At 39.5% G+C, this 15,023-nt stretch overlaps 2 protein-coding genes across 2 annotated transcripts; one reads left to right on the forward strand and one right to left on the reverse strand.

Annotated features, from left to right (window-relative positions):
- Window positions 1–2,007: 2,007 nt before the first annotated feature.
- Window positions 2,008–5,485, reverse strand: LOC117662245 (olfactory receptor 2C1-like). The gene is made up of 2 exons (XM_034411564.3): window positions 5,283–5,485; window positions 2,008–3,016 (listed from the first exon to the last, which is right to left on the reverse strand). The coding sequence occupies exons 1-2, from the start codon at window positions 5,426–5,428 to the stop codon at window positions 2,083–2,085; spliced, it is 1,080 nt and encodes a 359-aa protein (XP_034267455.2). The 5' UTR covers window positions 5,429–5,485; the 3' UTR covers window positions 2,008–2,082.
- Window positions 5,486–12,159: 6,674 nt separating this feature from the next.
- On the forward strand, window positions 12,160–13,095 carry LOC117662246 (olfactory receptor 2D3-like). Its single transcript, XM_034411565.2, has one exon. It carries the CDS (start codon window positions 12,166–12,168, stop codon window positions 13,093–13,095), a length of 930 nt encoding a protein of 309 aa, XP_034267456.2. The 5' UTR covers window positions 12,160–12,165.
- Window positions 13,096–15,023: the final 1,928 nt, after the last annotated feature.

Genomic DNA, 15,023 nt, shown 5'->3' on the forward strand with positions numbered 1-15,023 from the left:
ACCAACAAAGCAATTTTGCAGGTTGTAGAGATCACTCCCCTCCAGTCACTGTGGGTTCCCGTGAGGATGATCTCAGCATATCAGTTGGAATGTGCCTTGTTTTGACGGAGATACCAGCTCCTTAATGCAGCTGGGAAGTTCGTTTTCCAATCCCCTTTGCCTATGGCAACTCGAGAGCAGGCCAGGGATGCTTTGCAAGTTGACACACAACATCTCGGTAGCTTATTTATTTATTTATTTATCATGTTTAGAAACCACCCCACAGTGGGAAAGCTTTATATATTTAAACATAATAGCTTTTTTATTTAATATTTAGAAGTGTCTCTTCCTCTCACAGCCTGCTTTTTTTTGGGCCATTTTCAGGCTGGTTTTCAGGCCTATTTTGGCTGGGAAAACAGCCTGAAAATGTCCCAAAAATGTCCTGAAAACAGCCTGAAAAATGGACTGGTTTGGGGCATTTTTAGGCTGTTTTCAGTCTGTTTTTCGGGATGTTTTCAAGGCTGTTCTTCTGGCCAAAATCGGCCTGAAATCGGCCTGAAAAAAGGCCTGAAATTGGCCTGAAAATTAGCCTGAAAACAGTGCCAAAAATGGCCTGAAAACGGCTAAAAAATGGGCACAGGAAGGGCCAGCTGGTAGTCTGAATTGCTGGTTCTCCAAACTGCGCAGAATCGGAACAGTTTGGGTGAACCAGTTCAAACAGGCAGTAGCCAGTTGTATCTCACTCATATTAAGTTTGACTGACTGTTGCAATCTTTTATCTCCTATCACTGCCCCTCAAATATTTGAACACTGCTATCATGTCATTCCTAATCCTTCCTTTTACTACACTAAATACCTAATTCCTATAACCATTCTTCATATGTTTTAATCTCCAGCCCCCTAATCATCTTTATTTATTTTCTCTGCACTCTTTCCAGAGTCTCAACATCTTTTTTAGATTGTGGTGACTGAAACTGATTTCAGTATTCAAAATGTAGTCTTACCAAGGCATTATAAAGCAGTACTAACCCTTCACATGATCTTGATTCTCTCCCTCTTTTTGTTGCCTTCCAGGATATTCACAATCCCTCTTAATGTTTTCTCAGTTTCTAATCTTTTCAGGAAACCAATGCCAAGGGGGTGCATTTTTCTGCTAAAGTTAGAAAGAACTCAGGGAAGTTAACCCTTAAATAATCAAGGGAGAAATTGAAACATGCTTGTTTTGTGTTCAGCCTTTCTTTTCAGCAAGATTTGTAGCTCCAGAATTAAAGTTGATTCCTGTTCACTAATAAGTGCTCATATATATAAGGTACTTATTTCCCTCTCCCTTATATAAACAGCAATTGAAAAATAGTCAGATTTTCTACATCTTCAGCTCCACAGATACATGTACGTTCATTGTATGGGATAGAATGGAATCTCCCAAATCTAACCATTGTATCAAGCTGTTCGAATCTTGCTCAATCTAACCATTGTATCAAGTTGTTCGAATCTTGCTCAAGTAAATGTCTTCCTGAGATGTTTTGACAATTGTGGATTTGTCCATATGGAAGGTGCGTTTATATTTGCTCAGCCATTTCAGGCTACCAGCCTTACTAAGTGTGGCTATGTCATTTTGAGCTTCTATGTCCGATTCTAATATGTCCTAACCAGAGGTGGGTTTCAGCAGGTTCTGACTAGTTCTGGAGAACCGGTAAATACCACCTCTTACTGGCTCCACTCCCTTCTATTCTCTGCCTCCCGAGTCCCAGCTGATTGGGAGGAAATGGGGATTTTACAGTAACCTTCCCCTGGAGTGGGGAGAGAATAGAGATTTTACAGTATCCTTCCCCTGGAGTGGGGTGGGAATGAAGATTTTACAGTATCCTTCCCCTGCCACAGCCACCAAGCCACAGCCACCAAGCCACGCCACACCCACCAAGCCGGTAGTAAAAAAAATTTGAAACCCACCACTGGTCCTAACTTGAACACATGGGGGTTGGCTAATACATTTGATAAGTAAATAAACTTGTGTGCAAAATCACCAGCTGAAAGCATTTTTATTTGATAAGCAGTAGGCATAAACTGTAAACAAACCCATTCATGATTTTCTTTGAAACTTCATCATTTCAACATTTTGACCACAGCCTTATGAACATCCTTGTTCCGCAAGGTATAAATGATGGGGTTAAGCAAGGGAGTGACCACAACATATAAGACTGCAATATTTTTGTCCCGATCAGAAATTGTGCTTGATTGGGGGAGAATGTATATGGAGATAATGGTGCCGTAGAACAAAGTGACCACAATCAGGTGAGAGCCGCAGGTGGAGAAAGCCTTACGCCACCCTGCGGCTGAGTGCATTCGAAAAACTGAATACAGGATGAAAGCATAGGAACATAAGATAACCGAAAAGGGGACCAGAACAATAAATGTTGCTAGACCATTTAGTACGGCTTTGGTGCGTTTGATATCACCACATGCAAGATCTAGCAGAAATTGCAGCTCACAGACAAAGTGGTTAATGCGATTGGGACCACAGAATGGGTGACGGGAGATACAAACAACATTAACTATTGAGAAGAGACAACCTATAATCCAACAGGAGCTGGCAAGCAGGTATTGCTGCTTGCTGTCCATAGCAGAGGCATATCTCAAGGGATTGCAAATGGCCAAGTAGCGATCATAAGCCATGACCCCTAATAGCAAACATTCAGTACTACCCATACACAAAGCACTGCATCCTTGTAACATGCAACGTGTTATGGATATTACTCCGTTTCCTGCCATGAGATGAGCTAATAACTGGGGTGAACTGCTAGTGACATACAAAATCTCCATGCCTGCAAGATGGCTAAGAAAGAAGTACATAGGAGTGTGCAGTTGGGCGTCAATCCATACCAATACAATGATCAAGAGGTTACCCAAAACTGTCAGCAAGTAAATGATCAAGAAGATCACAAAGAGCAGGACCTGTTCCTTTCGGTGATGGGTGAGTCCTGAGAGGATGAACCATGTTTCAGTGGTGGCATTTTCAGGTTCCATCTTGGCATACTGCCTAGAAAATTGAAACACAGAAGCACACTGAGAAAGAAAGAGAGAGACAGAGACAGAGACAGAGACAGAGACAGAGACAGAGACAAAGACAAAGACAAAGACAAAGACAAAGACAAAGACAAAGACAAAGACAAAGACAAAGACAGAGAGAGAACTACAGTGTATCCAATACAATAAAATCTCAGCTCATTCATTCTTAATCTCTAATACATCATCGTGAAAATACTGGTCAAATATTTGTTAGCAGAATGTATATGCCTAACTGTTGGGTGAAAAGTTCTTCTTCCTTGGGGAAACTTTATCATCCACATCATCTTCATTCACACTTTCCTGAGAATACAGAAACATGTTCCCTCCACATCCTTATCCATCAATTTGGAATAGAATAGAATGGAATACCATAGCATAGCATAGCATAGCATAGCATAGCATAGCATAGCATAGCATAGCATAGCATAGCATAGCATAGCATAGCATAGGAATAGGAATAGGAATAGGAATAGGAATAGGAATAGGAATAGGAATAGGAATAGGAATAGAATTCTTTATTGGCCAACTGTGATTGGACACACAAGGAATTTGTCTTTGGTGCATATGCTCTCAGGGTACATAAAAAGACAAGATACATTTGTCAAGAATCATAAGGTGCAACACTTAATGATAGTCATAGGGTACAAATAAGCAATCATGAAACAATCAATATCAATATCAATCGTAAGGATACAAGCAACAAAGTTACAATCATGCAGTCATAAGTGGGAGGAGATGGGTGATAGGAATGATGAGAAGACTAATAATAATAGTAATGCAGCCTTGGTGAATAGTTTGATAGTGTTGAGGAAATTATTTGTTTAGCAGAGTAAGGAAAAAACTGTTTAGCGTTTAGGAAAAAACTGTTCTTGTGTCTAGTTGTGTGCAGTGCTCTATAGCGTCATTTTGAGGGTAGGAGTTGAAACAATTTATGTCCAGGATGCAAGAGATCTATAAATATTTTCACAGCCCTCTTTACAACTCTCAGAAACTTTTCAGAATTGACTCACATTATAAAATTAAGTTGAATTTTAATTTTTGCTGCATTTTAAGATGAATATGATCTGGAAAAGCAGATATATTGATATAAATAAAAAAAGAAGACTAGGTAGAGCCATAGGCCTCCCTATAATGATGTATGGATGTGAGAGTTGGATGCTAAGAAAATCTGATCAAAGAAGAATTAATGCTTGAACTATGGTGCTGGTGTAAATTATTGCATATACCATGGATGGTCAGAGCAACCAAGAGAGAGGTGTTGAATCATATAAAACCAGTCACTTCACTAGAAGCCAAAATTACAAGGCTGTGTCTGATTTATTTTGGCCACATCATGCATGCAAATTCATTGGATACGTCAATGGTGCTAGGAATGGTTAGTGGAATGAGAAGAAGGGACAAGCAAAGTATCACAAAACTCATAACAAAAAAGAACGTCAAACACCTGAAATAAGTTGTGCTTAACAAGGTAGAGCACTTGTCTATAAAGCCACCAATAGTTGGACATGACTGAATGGGTTAAAACAAAATTTATTTGTTTCCCACCTTTATTATTTTTACAAATAACTCAAGGCGGTGGATATAGCCATCCCATCTTGGTCTCATCTTTGGACCTGGTTTCATATACAGTAGATCTCCCAACTAAGTATTAGCCTGATCTGGCCCTTTTTAGCTTTTTGAGCTCTTACAAGGTGATTGGCCATTTAGCTGATCCTTCATTCATAAAAGAAATTTTGGGCTTAGACAACTTAGAGATATGACACCTTCAGTCTGATCTAAGTATAGTACACAAAATTATCTGCTACAACGCCCTACCTGTCAATGACTACTTCAGCTTCAACCACAATAATACATGAGCACACAATAGATACAAACTTATGGTAAACTGCTCCAAACTCAATTGCAGATCAAAAGACTTCAGCAACAGAGTGGTCAATGCCTGGAATGCGCTACCTGACTCTGTGGTTTCATCCCCAAACCCCCATGACTTTAACCTTAGGCTGTCTACTGTTGACCTCACCCCAGTCCTAAGAGGTCTGTAAAGGGGGCATGCATAAGCGCACCAACGTGCCTACCGTCCCTGTCCTAGTTCCCATTTATTCGTATCCATTTCCTATATTCATAATTATATTTATCCTTATATCTGTTATTTTATACATGTTTGACAAATAAATAAATAAATAAATAAATAAATAAATAAATAAATAAATAATAAAGTAATAAAATAGAAAATTTACCTCTGTGCTTTCCTCAGGCATTCATCATCAGTCAGCAAGTTCTGCTTCTTTCTACTAGTTTCAGATAAGGTGCTAAGTTCTAAGCAGATGTTAGTTCGATTTCCAGGGCATGATGCTGAAATATAGTGATTTATACTGAGATCCATAAACCCTAAAAATGCTACCTGAGCTAACACAATGAGCTTGACTGAGAAATTAAATAAACAACCTAGAAAAAGGCAGTGGCAAAACACATCCAAAGTGAAAACTGCATTACATTAGTAGGCACTGAGCATAATTTGAAGGCGACTCTACTTTTATGAAGCTTTTATACCTCAATTACCTTGCCATCTGTTGATAAATGAAATTTTAAATCTTTCTGTGGTGAGGAGCAAAGCACTACATGAATCCACCTAGAAACTATTTAGTGTTTGAGGGGAAGGGAACAGCAGATTGGCCTCTTCTTTTACATGTGCAGAAGATTTTGCAAGATCATAGGTAGATGAAGATAATTCGATGAGAATTGGTCTACTCCCTTTGGAATTCTTCTGTACATCATTATCTCTGTTTTTCTCCTTCCTTAAAACTAAGGGGCATCTGTGAGACTAGACTCAAAAGATAATTAACATGATTAAATTGTTTTAATAACTCCAGATTTAGACCTGGTTTCTCTGCCCGAGCAGGAGAAGGCCTAACACTTGCCCTTTTTCTTTAAACTGTGAAGTTGTCTCCAAAAATATCACTCCAAGTTGGTTTCATGAAGAACAATGGCCATTATCTACTTCAATCCTGTTTCTCTTCATGAGAAAATAGTTCCCTTGTCATGAGAAATGCTGGCTTTTCCAACTTCATTTTAAATTAAATTATCTGAGAAAGCTGCAGTGAAACTAAAGCAATCAGCTGCCATAACCTTCCATAACCTTGGCAATCAGCTGCCATAACCTTGAACCTTTATTCAACAAAGACTTCAGCAAAGGTTAAGACTCAAGAAAAAGCCAGAAAAAAAATTCTAGAGCAAACTTCTCTTAATTGGGTGTTCTGCAGCTGTATTTTCTGTCAAAGTTATTACAGGGATTTTGCTGAGTTTTACTGTATTGCTTATTTTATTTGATGTTCATGTTGCCTCTTGCTTTTTCATGATTTTATGCATTAGTATCTTTTGTGTGGAGAGTGGACAGTAAACAAATAAGCAAACAAAAGGATCTTCTGTGTACTGAATGAACTATCAATACCCTAAACAAACAAAGAAATAAACATTTCTGTGAGCTGCATGTTCATCAGATGGATGGAGTGTTTAAACTTGGGGTGGGGTTTAAATAAGTATTGTTCTGCTCCTAGTTTCAATCGCCCACATGTGCACACATAGTTGCTATGGTAATTAGTGATTTCTGCAAGGTTACAATGATAAGGGCAGGCAAGGAATGCAAGCCAAACCAGAGTCTCTGAAGAGAGCTTGCCTAAATGTTTGTCTTTAATAAGAATAAACAGAATAATAGTCAAAAATCCAGTCCAAGGTTCTGAGAGCCAGGTCAGGATTACCATCCAGTCTAGAAATCAGAACACCACAAGCAGAGTCCAAACATCACATAAGATCCAGAGATCAGACAGTTGCTTTCAACAAGAGATCAGGGCTTCCTCTTAAATCAGACTGTAGCCAGTGGTCACTGTGATTCTTGGCTTTGGCGTTCCTAAGGCTGCCATTCCACAGGTACTGCTGAAGTAGCTTCTATACAGTCAGAATCATCATCTGATTTCTAAGTCATGACAGGATGAGGTGGGGAAGGAAAATAAAGTAGTTATATAGATCCAAGTTACAGGTGATAAATATAAGAGTACCTTATCAATTCACAACTTCAAGTGTTAAGCTTCATTATGCTTGATGAGATAGCCTGAAACCTTTTTATATTTGTGTAGGGGAGTTTGTGAAATTTCTTGTTCTATTAATGTCTTGGTTCCCCCCCCCCCATGAACATGTTGAGGTATGTAATAGAGTTTCCTGGGAAGTTAAAATGCTGTGACCTTGGCCTTGTTTAGAGTCCTTTGTGCATAATTTATCCCTATGTAAAATTCTGAGTTAAATACTCCTGATTTTAGTATATAAGTTGGTATGTCTACATCAATATCACCCTACCTAATATATTGTTATCATCATCAGTCTCGGTCCCATTGGAATATAAGCCTACCAGAATAGAATAGAGTGGAGTGGAGGGGAGGGGAGTGGAGGGGAGTGGAGGGGAGGGGAGGGGAATGGAATGGAATGGAATAGAATAGAATAGAATAGAATAGAATAGAATAGAATAGAATAGAATAGAATAGAATAGAATAGAATAACAGAGTTGGAAAGGACCTTGAGGGTCTTCTAGTCCACCTCCCTTCTGAGGCAGGAAACCCGACACCACTTCAGACAAATGGTTATCCAACATCTTCTTAAAAACTTCCAGTGTTGGAGCATTCACAACTTCTGGAGGCAAGTTATTCCACTGATTAATTGTTCTAACTGTCAGGAAATTTCTCCTTAGTTCTAAATTGCTTCTTTCCTTGATTAGTTTCCACCCATTGCTTCTTGTCCTGCCCTCAGGTGATTTGGAGAAAAGCTTGACTCCCTCTTATTTGTGGTAACCCCTGAGATATTGGAATACTGCTATCATGTCTCCCCTAGTCCTTATTTTCGTCAAACTAGACATACCCAATTCAGCAACCATTCTTTATATGTTTTAGCCTCCAGTCCCCTAATCATCTTTGTTGCTCATCTATGCACTCTTTCTAGAGTCTTTACATCTTTTTTACATTGTGGCGTCAAAAACTGGACGCAGTATTCCAAGTGGGGTCTTACCAAGGCATTATAAAGTGGTACTAACATGTCACGTGATCTTGATTCTATCCCTCTGTTTATGCAGCCTAGAACTGTGTTGGCTTTTTTGGCAGCTGCTGCACACTGCTGGCTCATATTTAAATGATTGTCCACTAGAACTCCAAGATCTCTCTCACAGTTACTACTATTGAGTGAGATACCACATCAGTGGTGGATTGCCTCCAGTTTGGACTGGTTCACAAGAACTGGTAGTAAAACTGGTGGGAGGTCCTGCCCACCATCCTGGATGTCATCATCGGCGATCTGCGCATGTGCAGAAGCTTCTACGGATACGTAGAAGCAAGGCACATGCACGAACGAAGTGAGCGTGCATGCGATCCCATTGCGAACCGGTAGCAAAGGTAAGTAGAACCGACCCCTGTACCACATATACTGTACTGTGCAATATTGTGTACATAATATGAATGTTGTGAGATTTCTTTTTATGTATAATAGAATTAGAGGGCAGTGATTCAAGGACATAGCTGTTTAATCAATAGGTTTATACAAGAACTAAGGAAGCAATTAAAGGAAACAGAAGAAGGCATCCAGCAACAAGCTTCATAGACTTAGTTACAGTGGCAATGGAATTGCTATTAGAAGAACCAGGACCAGTTAGGAAGAAATCATCATGGAGATGATCCATCTATGTCAGGGGTCAGCAATCCATGGCTCTGGAGCCTCATGTGGCTCTTTCATCCCTCTGCTGCGGCTCCTTGTCGCCGGTCAGCTCCACAATTGATAGGGCTTTTGGTTAGGACAGGTAGAGGAAAAAGGATGCCACACTATGAGGAGACTCTATGGTGGGGGAACTGGACTTCTGGTTGGCAGAGAAAAAAGGACACCATGCTATGAGGAGACTCTATGGTGGGGGAACCGGACTTCCGGTCAGAATTGAACTGGGGGCTTCTGGTTAGGACCTTTGTGGCTCTTTGAGTGTTTAAGATTGCCGACCTCTGATCTATGTGTTCATACAAATGGGAAAAAAAAATTATTCAACTATTCATTAATCTCCCTATTCTACTCAACATTGTCCATTAATTTTCCTGGCTAAAAAATCACAAGTGGCTAAGAAATCACAAGCATGGAAATTCTTTCAGTATTTCTATCAATTCTAATGTAACTATTTTTTATGTTTTAACATTGTCATCTTCATCTTTGGTTTAAAGCTGACACAACTTTAATCATCCTGCAACAATAACAACAACAACAAATAAAGCTACTTTCTACATTTCAAGCCTTCTACTTAAAAATCATCTACTTTTGTGTTCTTAGTTAAAGAAAATCCCAATGGGATGAGTTAGTATTCTGAAGAATTGAAAAGAAAATTAAAGAAATCCCTGTAGATTAGATTCAGAGTCTTTATTATACTTGGAGCTTCAGTCAGATAATGACTTAAAGAAAGAAGAAAATATAGTACACTTTACACTTTTAAGCATTGACTGAGAATGAACAAGCAGTTAAATGATGCAGGTTTGATTGAGCTATCTGCCATATATTGTAATTTTTGAACACTCTGGCAGAAATTATATCCAAGTAATTTAGCAAAATAAATATATTGACATTAGACATCTTTTGCATGGTTAAGATTGGTAGAGACTCCAGTTCAAGAATGGGATATAGAGAAGATTTTCTGGAGAGCTATTATTGACATAAGGAAATATTTGTCTATCCTAAACTATAAAGACAGGACTAAATGTTTTATCTTTCTAACTGCAAAGCTAACAGTAGAAGGAAGGATCACCATTTATTTGCAGGTGCTTATTTTGGCTGGCAATATTACAGTAGATCTACCCTGTTCCTCCTTAAGATCAAAATTGTTACTATATCAAAGGTATTCAAATTTCAATTAAGGGTCTCATTTGGCAAGAATTTTAAATTCTTCTTCTCCTCCTCCTCCTTCTCCTCCTCCTCCTCCTTCTACTTCTCCTTCTCTTTTTTCTTCCTCTTTCAAAATGATTTAATTTCAAATTCTACCTTGAGATAAACCTAAGTTTAAACAACGTTTGGCTTTCACTGTTTTCAATTGCAAGGGAAAGAACAGTTTTTGATGGAGTTGATGAAGATCATTGATGAAGATGTTGAAGGGTACTGGGCCTAAAACAGAGCCTTGGGGTACTCCACTGCATACTTCCCTCCATGTAAATGCAGTTCCATTGAGGACTACATGCTGAGTATGGTTGGTCAGCCAGTTATGAATCCATGTGGTGGTTATGCTGTCTAACCCACATTTTTTTATTTTATCTAGTAGTAGGTTATGGTCTACTTTCTCAAATGCCTTACTTAAGTCCAAGTAAATTATATCAACAGCATTTCTCTGGTCCACTATTTTGTCACTTTGTCAAAGAATGCAATAAAATTAGTCTGGCATGATCTGTTTTTGACAAATCCATGTTGGCTTTTGGTTATTATTTTGTTTGCTTCTAAGTGTTCACTGATTCATTGACTGATTATCTTTTCCAGAAACTTCCTTGGTATTGAGGTCAGGCTGATGGGTCTTTAGTTTCCTGGATCTATTTTTTTCCCCTTTTTTGAAGATGGGAACTACATCAGCTCTTTTCCAGTCCTCTGGCAGTTCCCCTGTGCTCCAGGATCTTTGAAAGATATAGTTCAGTGGTTCTGAGATCTCGTCTGCCAGTTTCTTCAGAAACTTGGGGTGTAGTTCATCTGGTCCTGGTGATTTGAACTCATCTAGGGTAGACAGGTGCTCTCTTACCATTTTCTTCCCTATTTTCTTTCCCTATTGTGTTCGTAATCTGTTTTTGTTATGCTGTTTTTGATTGGTTGGACTGTTGTTTTTTCCCTTTATGTAAAGACAGATACAAAAAATGAGTTAAGTAGTTCTGCTTTCTCCCTGTTGCTTGTCACCTTCTTGCCACTTTAGCCCAGCAATGGACCAATCGTTTCCTTGACTTTTTTCTTGTTTTTAACATGTTGGAAGAAGCTTTTTTTTGTTGTTGTTATTTTTTACTTTTGCCACAAGCCTTTGTTCATTGTGAGCCTTAGCTTTCCTCACTTCATCTTTGCAGGGTCAGGCTATTTGCTGATATATGCCCTTCTTTCCACTTTTTATACTTGTCCTTTTTGTTTTTCAATTTGAATACTTCCATATGTTCCTTCTGACTGGAAATTATAAAAGTTATAATAGAATACATCTGTATTTAATCTAACCAACATATTTCTTCTTCTTTTTTTAAAGAGTGCTACTTGTCCAGATAATGCTTGATATTGATCAAGGGGAATATATTTTGTTCAGATGTTTCAGGATTTTTTTTAAAAAAAAGCAAATAAAGAAAACAGCACACAAATCAGTTCTCTAAAAAAAAGTGATTCCATTCTATCTGTCTAATCCTTTTCTCATAACTATTTTCTTCCATTCAATCTAATGCTCTGCTTTAACTAATAGCAAAGCCAGGAATTCTTATACTGTACTTAAGAAAGGCTGAGTGCCAAAGAATTGAGGCCTTTAACTATGGTGCTGGAGAAGACTATTGCAAGTCCCTTGGACTGCAAGGCAATCATACCGGTCAGTCCTAGAGGAGATTAACCCTGACTGCTTTTTAGAAGGCCAGGTTCTGAAGATGAAACTCAAATACTTTGGCCACCTAATGAGAAGGAAGGACTCACTGGAGAAGAGCCTAATGCTGGGAAAGATTGAAGGCTAAAAAAGAAGAATGGGATGACAGAGAATGAGGTGGCTGGATGGAATCACTGAAGCAGTCAGTGTGAGCTTAAATGGACTCCAGAGGATGATAGAGGACAGGAAGGCCTGGAGGAACATTGTCCATGGGGTCGCGATAGGTCAGACACGACTTCACAGCTAACAACAACAACTGTATCTCTGGCTATATAGTGTCCTTAGCACTTTATGGGTGAATTTTAACTGATGTTCATTTTAGATAGGCTTTGATTCCACAAATAGTCCTGTGGGATGTGAGAGCTGTCATCCAAGAAATGTCAAGAGTACTGGGAAAGGAAGATTGAGAGTGATATAATATGAGAAAAATCTCACTAACTATTGGTTGTTGTTTTTTTTCCAGGCAGAAGTTAATAATGGAGGCTGAAAATGTCACTGTGGTCTCAAAATTTGTCTTAGTAGGACTCACTAATGACCGTAAGACCCAGATTTTGCTTTTTGTGGTCATCCTCATTTTCTATCTATGTACTCTTGTGGGAAACTTTGTGATCATTGTACTGGTGCAAGTTGACTCCAGGCTTCACACACCTATGTACTTCTTCTTGACTCACCTTTCAGGCCTGGAGATCTGTTATGTCTCCAGCACTGTGCCCCAGATGTTGGCTCACCTCTTCTCTGGAAATGGAACCATTTCTTTTATACGTTGTACAACTCAGATGTATATTGCTTTGTCCTTAGGTAGCACTGAAGGACTTCTTTTGGGGGTCATGGCCTACGATCGCTATCTGGCCATCTGTCATCCTTTCATTTACATGGTTGCCATGGACAAGTGGCGCCAATTGCAACTCACCACAGCTTCATGGCTTGGTGGCTTTCTCCTCTCTGTTATGAATGTGGGCTGTACACTACGCCTCCCCTTCTGTGGCCCCAACCGTGTCAACCATTTCTTCTGTGAGCTGCCAGTGGTGTTAAAACTTGCATGTGCTGATACCTATGTGACTGAGAACATAATTTTTGGAGCAGCGGTTCTGATCCTATTGATTCCTCTTTCAGTTATCCTGACTTCCTATGGGCTCATTCTATCAACTGTATTGCAGATGCAGTCAGCTGCTGGCCGAAGCAAAGCCTTTTCCACTTGTGCTTCCCATTTGGCGGTGGTCACCCTGTTCTATGGGACGGTCATATCTATGTATATGAGACCTCGGTCGAGCACAACTCCAGACAGTGACAAGAAAATTGCTGTCTTTTACATTGTAGTCACACCTCTGCTCAACCCTGTTATCTATACCCTGAGAAACAAGGATGTTCAGGGGGCATTGGCCAAGATGCTAAATACAAAACACTAAAAGAAAAATACAAGCACTGGTATCTACTTAGGTTCTCCTTGGTTTAAAGCAATGATGGTGAACCTTTTCGGCACCGAGTGCCCAAACTGGAATGCACATGCATGTGCGTGCGCTGGAGCACCGGAAACCCGAAAATTAGATGGCTGCTGCGCATGCATGTGCTGCCCAGCTGGTCTTCGGGATTCCAGCACATGCATGCACGCTGTCCAGCTGGTCTTTGCACATACCAGAGCACCAGAAACCCAAAGACCAGCTGGCTGGCATGCCCCTGCCTGTTTTTGAGCTGTTTTGGCCATTTTGGGGGCCGTTTTCAGGCTGTTTTCAGGCTGTTTTTTGGGCCATTTTCAGGCTGTTTTCCGCCACTCCAGAGTGCCAGAAACCAGAAGAGCAGTTGGTGATGGCGCATGTGCCCACAGAGAGGGCTCTGCGTGGCACTTCTTGCATGTGTTCCATAGGTTTTCCATTATGGGTTTAGAGGTTACCTTGTTGCATACTGAATTGATCATCATGTTTTGGAGAGACAGAAGAGAACAAAGGTTTGCACAATATTGACATTCCCTCAGCAAATCTATTTCTCAGCTTTATGTTCATTATGGGGAAGCCATCTGATAGGTCCAACGTCATCATTTTTGGAAAAAATGAACAAAGAGGCTGACAATATTATGTATTAGTATTGGTAAAGTGATACTGTTCCATTTCCTCTCCACAGTTCTTATTCACTTTTATAAGAGAATATTTGTTTTTTAAAAAAATTGTCTTAAATGTGTCAAACATTATAGAAAAGTTAGAATGGAATGGAATGGAATGGAATGGAATGGAATGGAATGGAATGGAATGGAATAGAATAGAATAGAATAGAATAGAATAGAATAGAATAGAATAGAATAGAATAGAATAGAATAGAATAGAATAGAATAGAATAGAATAGAATTCTTTATTGACCAAGTGTGATTGGACACACAAGGAATTTGTCTTTGGTGCATATGCTCTCAGTGTACATAAAAAGACAAGATAGATTCATCGAGAATCATAAGGTACAGCACTTAATGATAGCCATAGGGTACAAATATAGTCATAGGGTAGAAAAATTTTGTCAGTAGAGTATAGCACCCTTGCATTTATTTAGTTTTAAGGTGGCTAAGAAGTGTGTAAGAATGTCCTCCAAATTAAAATCTGAAATGGATATTATGAGAAAACCACTCTCAAGACTTGTGTAAATTATTTATAAAGAGAAATAATATCCTTGAGAAAACATTGGATCAATCGTTGTTCTCCTTAATTTTGACTTGTGTCTTATGATTTCTCAGTCCCTGTTGATGTTCAATCGGCATTTGAATCAGATCCTCTCTCCACCTTCAGTTGAAACCAATTGTAATTCTCCTTTCAGAATATGCCATTCAGTAATATAGGGAATTGTTATTTAAATCAGAACGACATATCTACAGCAATCAAAACACACTCCCCATCCCTTTTGTATCAGAAGCACCATTTAAGAAACCCACTGATAGTGTTATTGTTTTGGTAACACTAAAAGGCCGGCCGTCTGGCCACAGATTTGCCACCAGAGCATGGCACTCGGCTAGCAACCCACCACAACACAGCATTGTCTTGGATGGATGTTGGCTGCAGCCATCCTTTTTCAGGGAAGCAGGTGAGAGGCTAAAGCAGAGCAGGAAGTCAGGTGACTAAATAGCCCTGCCAGGTGTTTCTCTACCTGGAAGGTGCCCCTAGGTATAGATCCCGGCTTCTCATGGTCGTTTTTTGCAATCGTGGCTCAGAGTGCCTGATGAAATTCAGGGGGCCCTTTTAGCAAATTTGCATGACTTGTGAAAAGGGCCCATTACTACTCCAGAGCGGGTTAAGCTCAGTTTTGAAAAGTGCTCCTCCCCCCAAAATTCTGGGTTTCAGTGCTTCGCTATATAGATGGG

Source organism: Pantherophis guttatus, chromosome 4, assembly GCF_059756535.1.
Source record: "Pantherophis guttatus breed Tessera chromosome 4, ASM5975653v1, whole genome shotgun sequence".
In the NCBI taxonomy this organism is placed as follows: domain Eukaryota; kingdom Metazoa; phylum Chordata; class Lepidosauria; order Squamata; family Colubridae; genus Pantherophis; species Pantherophis guttatus.

Excerpts from the sequence above, each read along its gene's own strand:
- LOC117662245 (XM_034411564.3), bottom strand. The coding sequence starts at position 5,428 with ATGGATCTCAGTATAAATCACTATATTTCAGCATCATGCCCTGGAAAT. Across the intron at positions 3,017-5,282 it reads TGCCTGAGGAAAGCACAGAG|GCAGTATGCCAAGATGGAAC; the intron begins GTAAATTTTCTA and ends TCAATTTTCTAG.
- LOC117662246 (XM_034411565.2), top strand. The coding sequence starts at position 12,166 with ATGGAGGCTGAAAATGTCACTGTGGTCTCAAAATTTGTCTTAGTAGGA.